Raw genomic sequence first — 20,515 nt, forward strand, 5'->3', positions numbered from 1 at the left:
GTCCACTTTTTGAATGGTCGCCTATTGTATTTGTCACCTCTGGGAACAATTGGCAGCCTTGGACTGGACTTGATCGCGACCGCCGCGGCCGTGCGCCAGAATCACGGTCCGCAACGGAAGCTAGTCGGGGCATGCTGGATCTCTGCTACGAAATCATTGCGTTTACTGCCGACACTATCACGGATCTCGAGAGCATCAACTACAATTGCTGAAACGCCGCCATTGGGCACCTGTTGGCCACCTTGGTCGCACCGGCCGGACCGTGCAGGACAGTCTTGCTTCCGGCCACAGAGCCTGGCCATAGCGGCTGCCCTTGCAAGCCAAGGGTGGCATTTCCTCGTCCCCCCCAATTCAATAAAATACACGGCGAACCATCATTGTACTCATCATGCGACGAGGTCGCTCGCCGAGTTCGGGGTCACCTTATCGGGCGCTAGCCCATCACCAACAGGCCAATTCGCCTTCGACATCCACCAACCCAAGCTCTGTAATCCGATCTTTCGATGTCGACAGTAACCCGGCTCGCCCGGTGCGGCCTTCGCCTTTGACGGCCTCCACCATACGCGATATGCCCTTGGACCTTGTTGAACGAATACGTTCGTTTCCCTTGTTCGTTTCTGCGCCTGGGGAGTTCCTTGTTGCTATTGGTAATCACCTCAAACCTCAGATTAATGGGCCCAACGACCATATAATTACAGAAGGTGATGACGCAAAGGCCATGTACTGGTTGGTGCGCGGCGTGGTAGCTGTCACGTCCCGTGATGGAGAGGCTGTCTATGCTGAACTGAAGCCTGGCGCCTTCTTCGGTGAGATCGGCGTTCTCATGGACATGCCACGCACCGCAACCATCGTGGCACGCACAAAATGTCTCTTGCTCGTCTTGAAGAAGGAAGACCTGCAACTCATCATGCCTAAGTTTCCAGATATGGAGAAGGCGATTCGAGAAGAGGGCCAGGAGCGGCTCAACTTACTGAAGAAACAGCGACAGGAGCGCGGAGCCAGCCTGAAGACGCCCAAGGCCGACTTTGCTCCGCGTACGACTGTCCCTGGTGAAGTTTCAACTGGTGAGAGTGGGGCCATCAAAGACGGTACAGTGATCAACTCCAAGAAGCGCAAGTCACCGAGCCCTGGCATCATCGAGGATCCTGCAGCTGGCAGCGCGATTGCCAGTGGCTATGTGAATATTCGAAAGACTCTGAAGGAGTTGCCTCTCTTTTCTACGTTACCACCCGATATCCTTCACTTCCTGGGTCTCAGTGTACAACCGAAGACGTACCATCCGTTTACCGACATAATCTGCGAAGGCACCCCCGGCAATGAAATCTACTTCATAGTGCAGGGAGAGGCCGAAGTATTCCACGAGCAACGAAAAGAACAGGATGCCTCCGAAGAGGCCACGATATCAATACAGCACAGGCCACGATTGAAAGCTGGGCAGTACTTTGGGGAAGTAGCAAGCCTAGGGCTGTCTCCTGGGCGGACGGCAACTGTACGGTCTATTACAACGGTGGAATGCCTCATGGTCCCCGGTGAGGTATTGGAGGAGTTGTGGCGGCGCTGCCCGCCTGGCATCAAGTATCAAGTTGAAAAGACGGCCAAGCTGCGACTAAAAACGCAGGACGAGGATGTCGACATGACGGGCCACGATGGTAAAATAAAGGCTCTCACTACGTCGAGTCCTTCAACACCAAGCACTCCCACTAGAGGCATCTTGCCCAACCTTACCTTTTCCACGCCGTCGAGTCAAGGGTCACCAAGCAAAGATGACTCTGAGATTATAGAGCTTAAAGACCCAGATCCGTTCCTAAGTGTCAACATGGAGAACTTGCGGAACCGGAGGCGCCATTCGCTTGCACCGCCGACCCCTCAAGCAGAAAGCCTAGCAGCAGGTCGACAAAATGGCTATAGGCCGTCTATCATCGATCTTACTCCAATCAAATTTAGCTCTAGCGAGACATCTTCTGAGTCTGGGGTGCCGGCGAAACGAGCGAGAACAGCCACGAGTCGATCTCTCTCCCCACCAGCCATACCTCCTCTTTCAGACGAGATTCTGGTGCGGATATTCAAGCACTTGGATATTCGCGAGCTGATTCGCCTCCGAATTGTGAGCAGCCATTGGAGACAACTTCTGGCCACGTCCCCCGAAGTGTGTAATGATGTGGACCTATCACATTACAATCGCCATGTCACTGACCATTCCATCATCCATATTTTGGCTCCTTTTATTGGAAATAGAGCCCTTTCTATGGATCTGAATAATTGTTTTCATGTCACGGATGAGGGATTTACAATCCTATGGCGACAATGCGGCAAGAATATCAAGAGGTGGCGAATGAGATCAGTGTGGGATGTTTCAGCCCATCAAATTCTGGAAATGAGTGAAAATGCCAAACTGCTGGAAGAGGTGGATTGGAGTAACTGTCGAAAGGTCGGAGACAACCTACTAGGCCGTGTGGTCGGATGGGTAGTCCCAGAGTCTCCTACGGTGAAGAAGAACGTTGTCGTTTCAACCCCAACACAAAAAAGGCAACAACAAGAAGCGAAAGCAAAGCCACCAACTGCCAATAACCCCCCTCCAGGAACCGTCATCGGATGCCCCAAGCTCAACAGACTGGATCTTTCGTATTGCAAACATATCACAGACCGGTCAATGGCGCATTTGGCTGCGCATGCCTCTGATCGCTTACGCTCATTGACTCTTACTCGTTGCACATCCATCACAGACGTTGGTTTCCAGTCTTGGGCACAGTACAGATTCGAAAAGCTTACCAGTTTGTGCCTGGCCGATTGCACATACTTATCGGATAATGCAATTGTGGCTCTTGTCAACGCGGCGAAGAATTTGACGCACTTGGATTTGTCGTTCTGCTGTGCGTTGTCAGACACTTCGACTGAGGTTGTTGCTCTGGGGCTTCCATTGCTTCGTGAATTGAGGATGGCGTTCTGCGGTAGTGCTGTGAGTGATGCGAGCTTGGAAAGTATCGCTTTACATCTCAATGAGCTGGAGGGTTTAAGTGTTCGCGGGTGTGTGCGGGTCACTGGCAAGGGCTTGGAGAACATTTTACGAGGCTGCACGCGTCTCAAGTGGACTGACGTGAGCCAGTGCCGCAATCTTGAGCATTGGCTCCGAGCCGGGAGTATCGCCAAATGGGGTTTCGACGATAGAACCACAAAACCGGTGGTACCCACGGGACTCTGGGCTGCAGCAGCTCACGAAGGCATCGGAGAAATACCACCTCCAAAGACGATGAGCGTAGCCATGCTGACCACTCCGAGCTTCCTGCCTCGATCTGGGTTGGGCTTTTTGGGCCGACGAGCAAGGCAGCCAGTGCGATTTATCATTGAAAAAGGCGTTCAGGGACTTAGGTAGAGACTGGCAAGTCTCATTCATACACGACACCAGCATCTGAGGGGGCGGAGGACTCAATCTCTGAAGTTGGGTACAATTATAGGCACAGGCACCGGAGTTTTGTACATTGTTTGGGATTAGGACGACGCCTCGGCTGAATATGAGCCTTATTGGATGGCGGCGACTGCATGGTGAATCCCCGGCGTTTCGTTTCTATTTCCTATTCCTGGATAAGGAAAATATGTCGAGACCAATTGATGTTGCAAATGTTCTTTACATTGAGAGATGGCTGCAGCTGTCTGGAAGTAAGGTTTTCTGGACGAGAGTTATGCATAGAGATACTGGCCATTTTTAATCTTGTAGTGAAAATGGGGACTTGCAGCATCACTAGCGGTGAATCAAAGGTGAGAGGCTTTGCTTCGCCTCCAAACTGAGCGAAATCGACGCTTTCTTTTGGGCCATTTCTCCTTTAATTGCTGTTTCTTCGCCACCCAAGAGCTTCCTACCATCAACATCAAATCAAGGCTCTCTGAGACCTACTACAGTTAAACAGTAGAAAGCTATAACGAACAACGGCAGCTCTATATCTTACATATTATTATTCTGGATCTAGTAACTCCGTACTAGTAACAACCTAGGTACATAGTATCGGTGAACTCATCCGGTTGTCCTTGTAATGTGCAACTTGCCAGTGGCGAGATTGGCCCGGAAGGTTCCACCAAGTTCCAGTTCTCCACGTGACTTTGGAGTTTAATCAAGTCCGCAAAACCCCGGCCGCACGTCATGCTTTATCAGCCTCCCTCTCTCTAGCTGGACTGGAATCCAAGTCCGCAAACCCTCATCTATATCTGCTCTCCGACAACTTATTTCCTTTGTTTGCTTTCGTCGACACCCTCATCACACACAACACACAACACACAGCGACATCAGACTATTGCTGTCCGTCATGTCGTTCACTCTAAGTGTACGGCAAAGCCCTCTGCGCCTGGCGCAACGGCTGCCCGAACTCTCCAAGACTGCGTTGCGATCTGCCGCGCCTGTCCGAAGCCTCCACACGCCCGCCAAGCCCACGACCAACTTCTTCACGTCGCGCGTCTCGTCAATCGCCGCCCGGAATGCCTTTGCCCGCGGCAGCGGCCGCTCATACTACCAGGAGGCTACGCAACGGGCCTCCAGCGGTACTGGTATGCGAAAGCTGCTGGTGGGCGGTGCCATATTCGGCGGTACTCTTGTGGCCATCAATGCTGTTTTCAACCGCGAGACGAGAGACGATGGCGGCATGCCGCTGTACGAGCGGGAGTACCTGAACAACACCTTCTTGCATACGGGATTGGGTATCGGTATCATTGGTTTGACGGCGAGGCAGATGGTTCAGAGTGGATTCGTCTACCGGTTGATGGTGACGAACCCTTGGGTCGTGGGATTGGGTGGTTTGGCACTGAGCTTTGCCACCATGATTGGAACTCGTTCCATCAGCCCTGACAAGTAAGTTGAGCCGGAATGTGCACGGACGGATGAGTATGTCTTTGCTAACATGGTTGTAGCTACGTCCCCAAGTACGCTCTCTGGACCGCTTTCAACGCCACGCAAGCCGCCTTCGTCGCCCCTCTCCTGGCATTCGTTCCGGTACCTCTCCTCGCTCGCGCTGGCCTCTACACCGCCGCCATGATGGGTGCGCTCTCTATTGTTGGTGCGACCGCCAAGCAAGAGAAGTACCTGTACATTGGCGGCCCTCTCCTGGCTGGTGCTGCCATTGTCGCCGTCTCTGGTTTCGCTCCGCTGCTCATCCCTGCCACGGCTGTCCGCACGCTGGCATTCACTGAGAACATCTGGCTGTACGGTGGATTGGCCGTCTTTGGCGGCTTTACGCTGTATGATGTTCAAAAGGTGCTGTACCACGCGCGTATGGCGCAGGCTGGCCTGATGAAGCGCGACCCGGTGAACGAGAGTATCTCATTGGAGCTGGACTTTTTGAACATTTTCGTGCGCATGGTTCAGATCTTGATGATGAACCAGAACCGCCGAAAGTAAATGCGCAAGATGAGATGAAGGTAGACGAAGAAAGATGCGATGGAGGGGCTGGAAAAAGATGTGTATTAGAATATTGATACCTTGTTGAGTATTGGGGTAATGAAGAGGCCAACTCCTCTCAGTGGTACAGCTCGGTTGTATTGTGTAGAAAATAAAACCATGGGACAAATCAATTTACGAAATCTGATGAACTCTTGTCCCCACGATATTGGAACCCGGGGGTTATGTTTCTCATGGCGAAGCCACCGTGTTTCCTTTAACGCATGTCACCTCGAGCCTGATTTCATCCGGGCACCGTGGATGGATGGCACAACTAGCCCCGGGTGCAGTCAATGTAGTTTGTCAATGCATTCGTTCGCACAGGGCACATGAGGCGGCAAGATATCCGCGCACCTGCGATGACATGAAGATATCCTTTTCGCCAACTCGACCATTTACAATACCAGAGCCACAGAGCACATGGATTCCAAACCCGATGGTCATGGCCACGGATTACCTCGTCATCGGTGCTTGGCCTCTTTGGAATCCCGGGACCCCCGCCACCACCGTTGGCAGCCAGCCAGCACCGAGCCTGCCCCGCGTCCAAAACCGCCATTGACGACGTTGCGCATAGGCAAGCTCAAGATTTGTCATGTCGGCGGGGCACAGCATCACGTCAAACCCCGCCGTCGCGGCCACCAAGGACCGCAACCATTTTGCCTTGCCCTCATGGCCGATTTCCATAAATCAGCAGCTTCAACCGCCAGGCAGCGCGTGCCCCAGCGTTGACACCCGAGCAGAACTTGCAGCCCGCAACGCCCCCCGCTCGACTTTGTTCCTCAAACATCTCGACACGCCCCGAACCCGCCATGTCCGGTTTCCCATCCTTCATCGCCCGGCTCGCGCGCCCCTTCACCCAATCCACACGACTCTCCGTCGCGCCAGAATCCTCCTCGTCGGCCCCGGGCGCCGTCCCCGAGGGCGCGCAGCGCTGCACCGTCGCGGCCGGGTGCTTCTGGGGCACGGAGCATCTGTACCGGCGCCAATTTGCGGGCAAGGGCCTGCTCGATGCCAAAGTCGGCTACATAGGCGGCGACCTGAGCGACCCGACGTACCGTGCTGTGTGCGGTGGTAAAACCGGGCGTGCGTCTTGTCTCCCCCCCCTTTCCCCCCTCTGACCAAAATAAAGAACGAAAGAAAGAAATTAACAGACGGGTTTCCCCCCTCAGACGCCGAAGCCGCGCAAATCATCTTCGACCCGGAAAAGGTCACGTACCGCCAGCTGCTCGAGTTCTTCTACAAGATGCACGACCCGACAACGCTCAACGCCCAGGGCCCCGACACGGGGCCGCAGTACCGGTCCGCCATCTACTTCCACGACGCCGAGCAGGAGAAGGTGGCGAGGGAGGTGACGAGGCAGGTCAACGAGCAGTGGTGGAAGGGGGGCGTCGTCACCGAGCTTGCGCCCGCCGGCAGGTGGTGGACCGCCGAGGAGTATCATCAAGAGTATCTGGATAAGAACCGTGGTGGGTACGAGTGTCCCAGCCATTTCCTGAGGCCGTTTCCTCCGCTGCAGTGATGGCCCAGGCGTGCTGAGGCGGATGTATATACGTTCCAGAAGAAGAGTCTTGCTTGGGTATGCTTCATGCACTGGAGACACCCATGACGCTTGTTTTCATCCGTATTCTGATATGGTAGAATGATATTTTATATACTGCGCTCGTTAATTTTCTCTCGTGCCGAATTCGGCTTGACAGCAGGACTACCCAGGCAAGTCGCTACCTGCCATGGCCTCTTTTGCCCACATGTTGTGTGTCCCTAGACATTCGAATCAGGTTGGAATTGCAAGAGATACGCACGACACTCCCTGTGCATTAATACACTGAAGCAGCCAACTGACAACGCCGCATGGAGTTTCAGGGAATATGCTCTGTGCTGATGCTGTTTGCAAGCGAAACAAGTCAAGTACACGTATAGCTGTCTTGGGTATAAAGTCACATCCAGTTCCGAGGATGGGAACGATGCCACCCAACCCATGCTGAAACGTTGAGCAACTCAAGTTCGTCCTCTACTTGAGGAACTCCTCCCGCACAATCCTTGTTTGCCGACCCCCTCGATTTACTGATATGTACGCAACTGGGAGATATTCCCATCTATTGGGATAGCGTGTGGTCTGGCGTGTGTGTGTGTGATGCTCCATTACTCCGCTTCATCTCTCTGCAGGTCTGAAGGTCAAGTGATTGCCTTGACAGAGTAACTTCTCGCAAAAAAGGCGACGCCCCTCAACGAGCCTGGCATTTAATCACTCGCGGAGTAAGGTAAGTTCGCGCTCTATTATTGATTTCCATCGGCCAACGTCCCGGTCTTCCTCCTCCCAGTATGTCAACATGCCGATAACCTTACCAACCGCCTCGTCCCAATGAGGCGGCATTGTACTTCCAGACTTGGCAGCCGCCACAAGTATCAACGCACTGCGGGTGCAAGCTCTGATCATGAAAAATCCTCCATGGTGTCGATGGAAGAATCCTGGCTCATTGGCATGGATTTGATGCCTGTGTGTGTCCAGGCCGCGTTTGACAAGCTCTTCCAGCTGGGGCTTCATCACCCGTCCACTGGACAATCCACTCAAACTCGCCATGGCGAATGGCCAATAGATTATCTCGTCAAGATTTATGAGCTTGCCTCGTAGTACAGACTTGGCAATATCATCTTCCGCAATGGCAGTGCGTACCGACAACTCCTCTGGTAGACTCTCAGACCATCCCTCTGCTTGTGCCCCATACTCTGGCGTCATATCCGCCAGTACATCCAAAAAAGTTGTATTTGATGAGTAGCGTTGCCGCAAGTTTAGCATTTCGCTGCAAAGGCGGCTAGTCAAACGTCGGAGTGATGTCTCTGCCAAATAAAAGAGCCATGATGCCCTGGAGCGCAGGGCTTCTGAATCTGGGCCGCCGGCAGATCCTGGCGGAAGCACGGGAGGCGCAGGGAAGAACGGGGGGTAGAGAGTATTGCCCGGATTATCAAAATCTGGCAAGGACAGCACTCCCCGCAGCTCCCGTTCTGATTTCCAAGCGGACCGATAGACAGCCTGCTCTTGAGTTTCTTGCTTGCTCATCTCTTTGCCCATCTCCCTTGATCCTGGAGATAACACGGCTTCTGTTGACATGTTTTGGGCCTTGGATAGAAAGGGAAAATGTTGGCATGCGGCAAGTGCTTGCGAAAAGAATCGCCACGCATAGATGGGCTGGAAAACCATCATCATGTAGACTCCAGAAAGGAACAGACATTGCGCATTGATTATATCCGATCTGGTCAGCAGGATGCCAATGCATTTCTGGGCTTCTTGAAAGAAGACCTGAGAATCAGCATATGCCTGTGTGCCTAGTTTTGTCTCTGGGCTCGGACCAAAGGGCGTTGCTATACAGCCTAGAGCACATATGATCATTGCCAAACACGAAGCCGGCGACCAATCAATACCATCTAAGAAGGCCTTTCCGGCCATTCTTCTTGCAGACCTCTCATCTAAAATGGGATTCTTGCAGTGTATATAAAGAAAAAAGCTGTCCAGGAGCCTGTACATGCGATGAGACTCGATATCCACCAGGGCTGCCAACGACGCGGCCCCGCCGGCGGGAGATGTCATGGCATCTCGTTGTGCTCGAGAGACTGGAGCAGCTTGGGACCTGGTGCTGTGAAAGACTGGTCACTCTAAGATACGGTCGATAGGCATTGGCAAGACACTGTCTAGTGGTAGATCTTCTTCCACTCGCGCATTGGAGATCTGGCTGTTATTCTTGGTGAGTTGGTTTGATCGTGGAATATGACAACTGTCGAGCTGCTGACCTTGGAAATGAGCGGGATATGATGCATGATTGCCATCTCCAAGAATGCCAGCATACGAAGCTAGTGACGAGGCTTGGGGAATTGGCGGTGCTTGTGATATCGCAAGTTCAGTAGCAGCACCAGTGGTGCGGAGCAGACGTTCCAGATCGTCTAAGCGGTCCAGTATCTTGAGGCTGGCAGGGTCAAAGCTAGAGAGGTCGACGGGAGATTGAATGCAAGTTGTGTCAACGCTCAAGCAGTATGAGCAGCTAGGCTTCTGGTTGTCACACTTGGTCTTGCGTGCTCTGCAGACCTGGCATGCAGTAATGGCACGCTTCCGAGGGTACAATGCGGTTCCTCAGGCAGAGGGCCGCTTCCCAGGGCGACTATAAAACAAGTCACCGGTCTCAGCAGTCGGGAACACTGCGGTAGCACTGCCGTTGGACTCGGAAGAGTGATGGTCCCTGACGGTCCAGTCATCCACGGCTAGATCCGGATGATGCGACAAGGCGTACTGAGGATGAAGTTGGGGCTGTTGTTGTTGCGACGGCGGCGGCGCCATCTTAGATCAGATATGTCACATGTCATACCCCGGAATCAACGATAGCTGGGCCGTGAATAATGCGTCCACAGAGCGTGTATAGGCCAAACCGTCGGGGAATCTCGCTGGTGAAATAGTGAGGCGCTATGAGGGAGAATTGAGATGGACCTAGAGCACTGCTTTGTAAACGTAGCAGTGCTCGGTTGGCCGGGTGGCGCTTGCCGATGGCGTTCGTGTGGCAGCCTTCACCAGTAATAGTAGCTCAAAGGTTCTGGCCTACCCGCGTACTGTCGATGAATTATTGTAACGACCACCGTCGACGTCTAACGTCGCACCGGTGCTGCTATTTTTCTGCGGGGGTTGCACTTTCCTAGCAAAGGAACGGTGTCGCTGGTGCTTACAGAATAATGCGCGGCAGGAACCAAAGCCTGAACGAGCTCGGTTGGGTTTTCATCGCTCCTTCCGTTGCCAACCTCCTAACATTGCGTGTGGATAACTTCGGTAATCCGTCAAAATATCAAAGCGAAATGCTACACAATGCGTAAAACCATCTTCTTCAAACTTCATTTTATCTACTACATACCGAGGAAATATTATAGTACTCTTAGCTGCACAGCATAACCAGCTTGTCACACTGACCACTGTCGGAACCACTGAGCGCAATTGCACCCCTGACAGAGCATGGACACCAATTGAGGCTATTTGCGCTCTGCGCCGAGCAAGGTGCCAAATTCTTCTCCCCTTGGCAAGCACCCTCCAACCGCCATCAGCCGTGGCAAAGTAGGTCATCGTACCAGAACGATACCAGAACTATCCAGAAGCATGTCGAGATCACACCAATACTTCCTTCGGCTTTATCTCCAGCGCCACATGGCGCCTCACCACACGTCGATGCTCGAGGGCATTCTGACCACAACGCCAGCCCGAAGCTCTTCTCGATGATACCTCGGGGAGTGTCGCCCTCCGCATACCCTACCCTGGATTCTCACTCAAGTCTCTTCTGCATAGCAACGAGTCGGTCCGAACCTCACGTCTCACAGTTGGGAGCCGCATGTGGCAGTGTTGCACAACGTAGCGCGGTTTGTCTATCTACAAAGCTATAGCTCATTTATTACATGGTGGTGGCCCTCGTTATCGGCTTCAGCTCTGTTCTCAGTTTGAACGACAAAGTGTTCAGTTTTGGCGTATTGGCTCTCCTTGGCGGGCGAGAGCACCACCGCCCTGGGCTTACTCGGGTTCATTAAATCTAATAGGTCTCTCACACTTCACGGAACCATGGGCACCAAGGACAAGTCTGATACACTCGAGGCCCATGTTTTGGGTGTTGAAGAACTCAGCTTCAAACACGAGACCGTTCGCACCTATCATCTGCTAGAGCACGAGCTCACCATCAAGGACGCCTTCAATCGTCACCCAGCCCTCATATGGTGGTCATTCTACTGGCTAGTGGCTGGTGTAGGCTGGTAAGACACATTTTTTGTGGGAGTCCAGAGACAGCCGAGTATGATACCGGCCTATCACGCAAAATACTACGTTATATCGTAGTGTCCTTAGTGTCCTCTGTAAATTTGGCAACATCTGAATGCATCATTCCACGAATTGTGTCTGGTCGCAAGCTCTTACAAGGTACTGCTGCACTGCGGCTGGCTGACATGAGCACAGGGGCTTTGATGCGCAAGTCAACGGTGGGATGCTTTCGGTCGAGTCGTTTCGACGGGACTTTGGATACATCTACGATAGGGAAGCCGCTTTACCTGCGGATTGGCAAACTGCGTTTAATACCGTCTCGTCTGTTGGACAATTCTTCGGCGGTTTCCTATGTGCGTGGTTGGCCGACAGGATTGGCCGAAAGCGGGCTTTGTTCGTGGGTGTTGCTATTGTGACTGCCGGGATTTTAGGGGAAATTTTTTCGACTGCTAGAGCAGCTTTTGCTGTCTCTAAGCTTATACTTGGTTTTGATTTGGGGTTCTACTTGACCCTAGCCCCTTTGGCTACCTCCGAGTGTGCGCCAGTTGTCTTCCGAGGAGGCATCTCGACTGCTGGTGTGCAGTTTGGCCTGGGCTCTGGTTAGCTCTTATTAAATGCCGTTATCAAGGCTTTCGGAGAATGGACATCCCGCTGGGCATACCAAGCTCCCTTTGCTACGCAACTCTTTATCTGCGCTTTTCTCTTGGTCTTCTTCCTTTTGCTCCGGAGACGCCATGGTGTCTCGCTCGAGTAGGCAAGCGAGAAGAAGCCAAGCGATCTCTCTGCAAGCTTTACGGTTCAGGTGTAGATATTGACGCGAAATGGGTTGCTCTCGAGGCTACTATTGTGGAGGAGGAAGCTGCGAAATACCAGCAAGGGTCCATTATTCAATGTTTCCGAGGAACCGACCGTATCCGAACCGCAATCAGCACGGGCGTTTTTGCTTGCCAGCACTTTGTTGGTATTATTTTTGTTACGGGATATTCCACCTACTTCTTTCAGTTGGCTGGCCTGCCCCCTAGCAAGAGTTTTGATCTAGGAGTTGGTGTTACTGCTTGTGGTCTTTTGGGTAACATCTTCAGTTGGTTCATTGTTAACTCCCTTGGCTGCCGCAAAATATTTACCAGCGGCATGGTGCTCATGACCACCATTCTTTTTTTTATTGGTATTCTAGACGTCATCCATACCAGTGCGGCTAAGTGGGTTCAGGCGGCTCTGACTGCCATCTATGCCTTCGTCTACTTTACTTCGCTTGGAGCCATGGCCTTTACCATCGTCGGCGAAGCCAGCAGCACCTCCCTCCGCGCCCCAACCATGGCGTTGGCAACCGGTACCCAGGCCATCATGGGCATTATATTCAACTTTACTATTTATTACATGATTAATCCAGATGAGGGTCATCTTAGGGGCAAAGTCGGTTTTATATTTGGAGGGCTGGCAACCATTGCCACGGCATGGAGTTTCTTCTACATCCCAGAACTCAAAGGCCGTACATTTTGACGAAATTGACCGCATGTTCCAGGCTCAAGTGCCACCTCGAAAAATGGGCTCATATATTATAGAGCCGTATTAGGGCGCGGTCAATTTGAGTGATTGCGACAATAACAATAATGTATCATGCGTACGACAAAGGATGTCACTCAAGGTCCATTTTTGCCTCCACCAACCCTGTATTGAATCGCGAAGAGAAAAAAAAAAAAGAGAAATTGGCATCCAATCGTTGGCCTTGGATTGTTAGATTTGACCATAGCCAGGGATCGAGTCGATCCCATGCCCATGCCTGGTGTAATGCTAGTGGATCTGGCTATCGTCACCTCTTCTCCACACAGGAAGTCGTACCAAGATGGTCTGATATACAGACATGCATTGGGTACTAATCTCCTACGACGTTAGACGAAGATTGGTTCACACGGAAGAAGGCGGTGTGTGCTTAAATGAGATGATTTTGCACGGCGGTGGTGTCAAAAGCATTTTCTCGCTGAGCTAAGGCTAAGGCTAAATCGATGCAAGACTCATCACACATGACCTAGTACAAGGAAGCAAGAGCAAGCTATAACAACCAAGAGTTGTATCACATGTACGAAACATCATGTTGTATGGTACATAAACACGACATCTTTTAATGCCGTCCTCGTGCGAAGATGAAGCATATTGGCGATTGGAGGATGTTGAAAGCATGTAAATCTTTGAAAGCAGCGGTTGTAAATTCTACCAGCATAAATACAGTTCAGAGATCTTTCCAAGTCCAGACTCAATACTGGAGACTCAGTGCAAAAGGACCATCAATCCACTGGTGCCTTATTCCGGTTCTCATGCTGGTGAACTACCGAGTCCCGACTGGTTTGCAAGTGCAACGACTCCCCGTCACCGTTCATATTGACCTTGGCCTTCCACGTCTTGTACCACGGGCCTTCAAATAATTCGCCCATCCTCTCCAATGGCACTCCCTTTGTCTCAGGTGCCCATATGCCGAGCACGATCAAGCCAATGAAACAAACGAGTGCCCAAAATACATAAGCTCCCCAGACGTCGAGGTTTCTAAACATTGGGGGCGTGGTTCGCACAACAGCGAATTGAAATAGCCAGTGAACCATCATATTCACCGAATAGCACACTCCCCGGACACGCGTCGGTAGGATTTCTGTCCCGTAGAGGTACTGAACTGTACAGAGGCCAATAGACCAGCCGATGGCATAGACAAACACAGACGCGATGGCTGCGGTGGAGGCAGATTGGTTATCGCTACGGCGCCAGATTGCCATGTATATGGCCATGTAGATGTGTGTTGCGCATTGCATGGCTAAGCCAGTCATGAAGCAACGTCGGCGGCCGAAGTAATCTATCAATCCCCATGTGAACACCATGGTAAAGACGAGTTTCGTAGCGCCATATCCACCTGCGTTGATCAGCGCGCGATTGGTTGTGATACCGGCCAGACGGAAAATTTCGGGAATGTAGTAAGTGATGCCATTGCCACCGCTCCATTGCGCAAACGTTTGCATCGCGAGGCCGAGCAGGAATCGATTGCGATAAGAGGGTACTGTAGCGACCTCCTTGATGATGGTCCAAGTCGACGTGTCGGCAAGAATGAGATTCTTGCTCACCACTTCTTGCTGCATTTCGCGGTATTCACTCTGTATCTCAGGATCTTCCATCGACTTGTTGCGCAACCTGGCCAGGACAATGAGGGCCTCGTCATGCCGGTTCTTGGAGGCAAGCCAGCGGGGTGTATCATGCAAAAAGAGTGAGCAGAAAAGTGCAATCCCAACGGGAATCTGGGGCACAGCAAGAACAACTCGGTACTGCTCTCGATTTGATGCCATCGTCCTGCGGGCGGCGTAACTAATGAAGAACCCTGATCTCGAAGTTAGCGCCCAGTAAAGTGTGAAGGCGACGGGTTCCACGGCAAGTGAAGTTGGCCTACCCAGCATCAATGTTGTTAATAAAACAACCATGTATACTGACACAATCATGCCTCTGTTTTTTGCCTTTGCAATCTCTGACAAGTACAACGGTGCGACGACGGTCAGGCCGCCGGCGCCAATACCCCCCCAGATCCTCGCAAACAGGAGCACGCCAACGTTTCCCGAAGCAAAGGTGACAGTAAAGAAACCCGTCATCCACAGAAGCGTGAAGAGCTGCCAGGTGCGAAGTCGACCAATCACATCGGTGACGTATATGGCCATACCGGCTCCGATGGCTGCACCAAGAACTCCCAAGGATGAGACAACAGCTCGCCGAGTAGCTAACTGAGATGGATCGCCAGTCCACCGTCCTCTTGTAAGGCCGAAGTCCGTCAAAAAGGACCTGAGCCCCGACGCTGAAGCGAAGCCGCCTTCATCATAGCCTGTGGTTTTAAGGACGCGCCGTTAGCGAAAGGCAAGGGGCCACTGTTTGTTTCTTCGGATCCTTGAGGCTCACCTTTTGGAATCGACCCAAATGCAATGACAACAACGGTAAATGCGTAAAAAAGGTTGGGCGACAGCCAACGCATGGTGGTGATGGTCTCCAGGAGCGCTTTGCGAGAAAAAGCTAGAGATTCAACTCGATTCACGCTGCTTGCAAGCGAGCACTAGCATCCATCGATCAGGTTGAAGGGTGCTGGCTTGTTTCAAGGTAGAAATTCGGTCTGTTTCCTGCAGTCCCATAGCAATTCTCCGGTCCAGCTGATGCGCGAGTGAGCGAGCGAGTTATGGCGAATGCAGTGTCGCTAGCGGGGAATTGAAGTTGGCTGAGCTGCAAGTCGTTCATCCATGCTCGAGCAGTCGATGGTTGACATATATCACCTCGTGTCGCATGGCTGCCAGAGCAGGCTTTCTCTTCCACAAGTTGCTTTGCCTTCTAGGTTCCGCAAAGTGCTGCGTAACCAGGCCCGGCTCGCTTCTAAGGGTCGGTGGGGCGGTGCTTGATGCAGCCATGACCATTTGGGGCCATTTGAGGCCCGTTGAGGCCCGTTGAGGCGCGGCCTGGCGTTTGCTCATCTCGCCGACTGCTGAAGAAGTTTTAGTCGACCCAGGAGCCTCCGTCCCTCCTTCCGATTCTTGGCTAATCGGCACGCATAGGCCGAAGCCGGCCCCTAAAGCCAAGCAGGCGCCACTGCCACTCACGGACCTTCTTCCTCTTTTCATGCGCCATCCGCCCAGACATGGATGCAGCTAACAGGGTCAACAAGGTCAACAGGGCCGTCTGGTCGTCTGGTCGCCTGGTCGCCGGGTCGTTGTTCATCCAGTCCAGTGTCTGTCTCCCTGTGCACCGGAGTCGGCGCTCCAATGTTCCTTCGTTTTCTCCAGCGACACACAACGAGTCAACTGGTCCGTCTCTTCGCAAGCATGACATGCTGCAATATGGGAACGTATACGGAGTCTGCCGTACTTAAATACCTAGGTACTTGTAGTACTTGACAATGGCCAACGGCCACGTTTGTCCTGTCTTGTCTTCAGCCAAAGGCTCTTCAATCGCCGCGCTTTTGGCTCAGCCTCGATAAGCTAAGGCGCCACGAGGCCACAAGGCCGCCAGGGACAGCCTCATGGCTTCCCGTTACTGATCGTTCGAGTCAAGCATGTCCGTTATCCTGACCAGGGAACGTCAAGCTGTGTTAGTCGTGGGCGGCAGAACGCTGCTTAGTATTTCTCGTGGGTGACAGGGAAGATGGTGTTTCGTGCACACGAAAGAATGCCAACGCGGGTGGGATCTGTTCCAGATATATACTGATACGACGATGCTGAAATCCAGCCGTCTGGTCGTGCCTGAGTCCTGCGACGGAGGTTGACCGAGACCAGTCTCACGACCACGTTGCCAGCCCAGTAGCATATCCCGCACTTGAGTAATCCGTGCTTAACTACGGAGTACCTACGTAGTACTACAACAATTCCAATGACAAAGCTCAGTGTCAAATCATTGCTCACACTGCACCGTGGTTCAAGTCATCTTTTCTATTGATATTTACCTTGACAGTGTCGTGAGGCTTGAAGTTGTCTATGAATTGAAACTGGCCCTCGGTCAAGTTCCGAGTTTGTCACCTGCTTCGGGCGACTTCTATATCTGTCGTACGAATGCCCATTTCATGGCCAATGAATATCGCCTATATTCTCGCCTATATTCATCATGCTATGTGAAGCCGCGACTAGCACACTTGGCCCAGTGAGGCGGAGCAAGGTCCGCTGATGATAACAGTTTGACCGCAGATATAATATGCTTATACATCGACCTTGATGTATATATCAATTGCCGCTACTTCTGAGCCGTCGACTAGGCTACCCAGAATCTCTCGAATTACTCTCTAGCCAATGGAGCTTTTGTCATCCAGAAAAGATATCGCCTTGGCCACCAAGTGTGGATTTGATGTTCAGTTCTTGCCGAGTGACTTCTGAGTTCCAACTATGTTACCCAGACAGCAGCAGCAACTGCACTGTTTGATCTCAGCAGTCTGGTAAGCAGTCAGGTATATGACGTGGTGGCAGACTCTAAGCAAGACCTCGTAGCCTGACTGACCATAGAAAAATTCCTCGTCACCATGCTCCTCTGTAAACTGCCTTTCCAGTTAGATTTCTGTCGCTGTAGCCAACGCGTTGTACCACGCTGCAATTCATACCTAAGCAACTTACCTCTTTCCACCAGACTCGTGTTGTCGAACCCTGGGATATGTATAGCCCTGACGCTTAGTCTCTGCAATTCTAATATCGAGAAACGGGGGTGCCCAGGACACCGACTGGGGTGGATAATGATGGAAAAATCCCCAAAACCGACCGCAACAGCGGCGATGGTCCGCATCGATACAACTGGGGTTTGCCATAAGCGCTTGAAAAACGGTGTGCCTTCATAAGCATCCTTTGAGTCAATGCAATAGACCAGAAACATCATCCAAAAGAAGGTGGATTTTCCGACTCGGGAATGGTGCCAACCCGAATGCTAAGTGGCTCTAGAGTTGACATCGCTTCGAAGACACCAGGTTCCATGGACATTGCATCCGGACCAAAGTTATGGCTGAACGATGGCTGGTACACTGGATGGGATGGAATAGGGATTTGTCTGCCTATATCTGCAGATGTTTGGTATGTGCCACTAGGCAGAGGAGCGCTGGATCCTGTGGACAAGGACGGCTGTGCCTGCGGGCTTTGCTGCATAGAGGATCCTACTGTAATGCCCACAGCGGTGAGCTCTTTATTGATATTGTTCAGCGCGGAGGCTATGACTATATTAAGCCGTCCCATTAGTAAATGACTTGATGCCATTTGAAGAAGGGGAGAATACGCTATATCTTACCTGGGCTAATTTGCCTCACTTGCTGCAAGCATTGGATGCAGTAAGTGAGCTTTCGCATTGCTTGCTGGTCGTCTGGAGCAGCTTGAACCTGCAGTAGAAAGATAGATGAGGCGATATAGACACAGTAGGCGAGTGATAAAACGCAGTAGTTGATGGTGAAAGTCCTGCAAAAGAGATCGAATATTGCCATGATGGATGTTGCCGATGTCACACTTTCCACTAGATATCGCTGAACTGGAGACGGGCCCTCACATTCGCGTTGGCCTCTTCCGGTGATCATTGGCCGAAATAGCAAGATTTTAAATGCATGATAAAGACAACTGTTGTCCAGCGTTAGGTATATGGTTTTGGTATCGACTTGATTGCACCGTCCAGAGCTGATCTTTCAAAGGAATACGTACTTTAACGTCACAATGTGGGATGGCGGAGCCAGATTGGGCAATGAAATAGGGTTGATCTTGAGGTGCACTGGCAGTTGATCCCACCACTGATGCAACAGGGGTTCCTGTGAGTTGAGACACTCTTGGATTTCAGCGTCAGTATTTTGCGACAGCGGGTCATACATATGGATCAGAATTTCATTGAAAATGACTGCCAGTCGACACATGCTCATGAAACATGAGGCTGAGTGAGCCGTCGTAGGTGGGTATTTCCACGTGGGGTCGGTCTGTGGAATACCAAAGGGAACCCACAGGTCATTTTCGGCCGAATCATCAACTGTGAGGCACTGGTCAGCAAGCCAGCTTCGTTTCGCACACCCATCGCCGAGGGCGAAAGATTCTTACACATGATATGGGATGGTGAAATATTTGTATGTTGCAAGGAAGGCGACCGTCCCAGATACAGACATATAAGCTTGTCCCAGAAATAGCAGCCCCAATAGATGCGTCGACGAATCTCGAGCTCCTCATCACCTAAGGGGACGGGGCCCGGAAATCGCTGGCTATCCACACAGATGCCAAGATGGTCCAACAACCGGAAGGCAATTCCGCTATATGTCCAAGCCTGTGTGGAATTGCCCTGGCTGCACTCCTGCGCACTAAGAAGGAGGAGTGTTTGTATCGTAGGAATTGTGCAAACTCCATTGTTCAATTCTTCAAAAAGCATGCTTCTGGCATGTTTACCAAAGACGAGGCCGCCGTGGTAGGAGTCGTCAAGTAGTCGTTTGGTTGATGGGTCGCTCCGACCCCATCGAATTGAATGTGAAATTACAGCATTAAGAAGCGTGTGTGAGTAATACGGCCCCATGGATTGCATGTCACCTGCCATTGTTAGCTAGAGATTTGCAATGAGGAAACATTTTGTATGGCACTGAAGTTGGAGGGTGACTGATTGGATAAACATACGTGTAAATACAGGGCGGTAGATAAAATTAAAGAGTGGTTGGATCCAGCACCAATGAACATTTAGGAGGTATTGAAATGGTTCCTGTAATACCAGTTAGCAACTCAGGGTGTATGTCGGCCCCGAAGTCACGACGAGACTGCATTCCTAAGCAAGAAACAACATACAGGGACTTCGTTCAAGTTCTCCATAGCGCGCTGGTGCCATGCGTTGTGAATTAAGCGTTCTCGTCTCTGAAGGTCGGTATCCGAAGACGAGGGGTTCAAGAATGGCATATCAGATGGGCCAGGGCCAGTCCGATCACTTGGAAGATTAAAGAAACTTGTAGCACCGTGATATGTGATGCTTCCCTTGTCATCAATTTTCAAGCTTCTGAAGCTTCGGCTGATACCCTGCTCATCAGAAGCATGCCGACTGGTTTGCGATGAAACATCCTGGACGCCTGAGACGGGGGGGCTTGAATGAGACGAGCCAGCAAGTGACGGAGGCGACTTCGTAAGGTTGGCTACCTGGTCTTCCAGTTCCTTAATTCGTCCTTCTAGCCGCTGAGTGTAGGACAATGTTGGATTTCTAAAGTTCAGGTTAGGGCATAACAGGCTTTCCAGCTGCAGACCGTGGGGGCGACAAACAGCTTGTAAATGCATTCATCATTGCGAGCAGCACACCGCTGACAAATGGGCTGTTCACCTCCGCATTTAACCTATCCACAGAAACAGAGAGTATGAGTGAAGCTGTCCACAGCATGCAAAGCAGGAGCTGAATCAGGTTGGTGTAACAGCCAGCTGGGATGCGTGTCTTTGTACGATTGTGATTTGTGCATCCGTCGGCCAACGTCCGTCGACCGTCACAAGAAACCAGACCCAGAAGATATAAAAACGTACCTTGCGCCTGCGACACGGCTCACACGAGAAGGCACTCTTCTTGGTGGCCTTGGCCGAAGACATGATGAAGAGGACAGAAAGCTAACCAACGACGACCCGAAGAGATGCCACAACGCAAGCCGACCACTGTCAGGGCTTCAAAACTAAAGGGACACCCTTAAAGCAAATGCTTCGCGATTATGACAGAATATTGACGAGAGTTGTAAAATGACGGCCGTCATGGGACAGGTACTAACTTCTTCGCGCATCTGGAGACAGTGAAAAAAATAAAGTGTTGGACGTTTACCTTTGTCGCCTGCGACTGATGACTGACGATTTAACCAAGGTCTGATAGAGAGG

General features: G+C 51.7%; 8 protein-coding genes across 8 annotated transcripts; 4 read left to right on the forward strand and 4 right to left on the reverse strand.

Annotated features, from left to right (window-relative positions):
* Window positions 1–388: 388 nt before the first annotated feature.
* FBXL14 (F-box/LRR-repeat protein 14) lies at window positions 389–3,370 on the forward strand (the record flags this gene model as incomplete). The annotated part of the gene is made up of 1 exon (XM_014692527.1): window positions 389–3,370. The coding sequence occupies one exon, from the start codon at window positions 389–391 to the stop codon at window positions 3,368–3,370; it is 2,982 nt and encodes a 993-aa protein (XP_014548013.1).
* A 925-nt stretch (window positions 3,371–4,295) lies between these two features.
* Window positions 4,296–5,380, forward strand: GHITM (Growth hormone-inducible transmembrane protein; the record flags this gene model as incomplete). Its single annotated transcript, XM_014692526.1, has 2 exons — window positions 4,296–4,834; window positions 4,894–5,380. 2 exons carry the CDS (start codon window positions 4,296–4,298, stop codon window positions 5,378–5,380), a joined length of 1,026 nt encoding a protein of 341 aa, XP_014548012.1.
* Window positions 5,381–6,228: 848 nt separating this feature from the next.
* G6M90_00g025720 (uncharacterized protein) lies at window positions 6,229–6,938 on the forward strand (the record flags this gene model as incomplete). Its single annotated transcript, XM_066129954.1, has 2 exons — window positions 6,229–6,502; window positions 6,589–6,938. 2 exons carry the CDS (start codon window positions 6,229–6,231, stop codon window positions 6,936–6,938), a joined length of 624 nt encoding a protein of 207 aa, XP_065986019.1.
* A 723-nt stretch (window positions 6,939–7,661) lies between these two features.
* Window positions 7,662–8,525, reverse strand: G6M90_00g025730 (uncharacterized protein; the record flags this gene model as incomplete). Its single annotated transcript, XM_014692524.1, has 1 exon — window positions 7,662–8,525. One exon carries the CDS (start codon window positions 8,523–8,525, stop codon window positions 7,662–7,664), a length of 864 nt encoding a protein of 287 aa, XP_014548010.1.
* Window positions 8,526–9,062: 537 nt separating this feature from the next.
* On the reverse strand, window positions 9,063–9,743 carry G6M90_00g025740 (uncharacterized protein; the record flags this gene model as incomplete). The annotated part of the gene is made up of 2 exons (XM_014692523.1): window positions 9,063–9,486; window positions 9,577–9,743. 2 exons carry the CDS (start codon window positions 9,741–9,743, stop codon window positions 9,063–9,065), a joined length of 591 nt encoding a protein of 196 aa, XP_014548009.1.
* A 1,254-nt stretch (window positions 9,744–10,997) lies between these two features.
* On the forward strand, window positions 10,998–12,689 carry MAL11_1 (General alpha-glucoside permease; the record flags this gene model as incomplete). The annotated part of the gene is made up of 3 exons (XM_014692522.1): window positions 10,998–11,185; window positions 11,385–11,764; window positions 11,818–12,689. 3 exons carry the CDS (start codon window positions 10,998–11,000, stop codon window positions 12,687–12,689), a joined length of 1,440 nt encoding a protein of 479 aa, XP_014548008.1.
* A 782-nt stretch (window positions 12,690–13,471) lies between these two features.
* On the reverse strand, window positions 13,472–15,183 carry qa-y_2 (Quinate permease; the record flags this gene model as incomplete). The annotated part of the gene is made up of 3 exons (XM_014692521.1): window positions 13,472–14,544; window positions 14,614–15,036; window positions 15,111–15,183. 3 exons carry the CDS (start codon window positions 15,181–15,183, stop codon window positions 13,472–13,474), a joined length of 1,569 nt encoding a protein of 522 aa, XP_014548007.1.
* Window positions 15,184–17,545: 2,362 nt separating this feature from the next.
* On the reverse strand, window positions 17,546–20,239 carry nit-4_1 (Nitrogen assimilation transcription factor nit-4; the record flags this gene model as incomplete). Its single annotated transcript, XM_066129955.1, has 8 exons — window positions 17,546–17,880; window positions 17,952–18,271; window positions 18,353–18,668; window positions 18,737–19,213; window positions 19,298–19,379; window positions 19,463–19,865; window positions 19,925–19,995; window positions 20,177–20,239. 8 exons carry the CDS (start codon window positions 20,237–20,239, stop codon window positions 17,546–17,548), a joined length of 2,067 nt encoding a protein of 688 aa, XP_065985697.1.
* Between the last annotated feature and the right edge of the window lie 276 nt (window positions 20,240–20,515).

Source organism: Metarhizium brunneum, chromosome 1, assembly GCF_013426205.1.
Source record: "Metarhizium brunneum chromosome 1, complete sequence".
Taxonomy (NCBI): Eukaryota; Fungi; Ascomycota; class Sordariomycetes; order Hypocreales; family Clavicipitaceae; genus Metarhizium; species Metarhizium brunneum.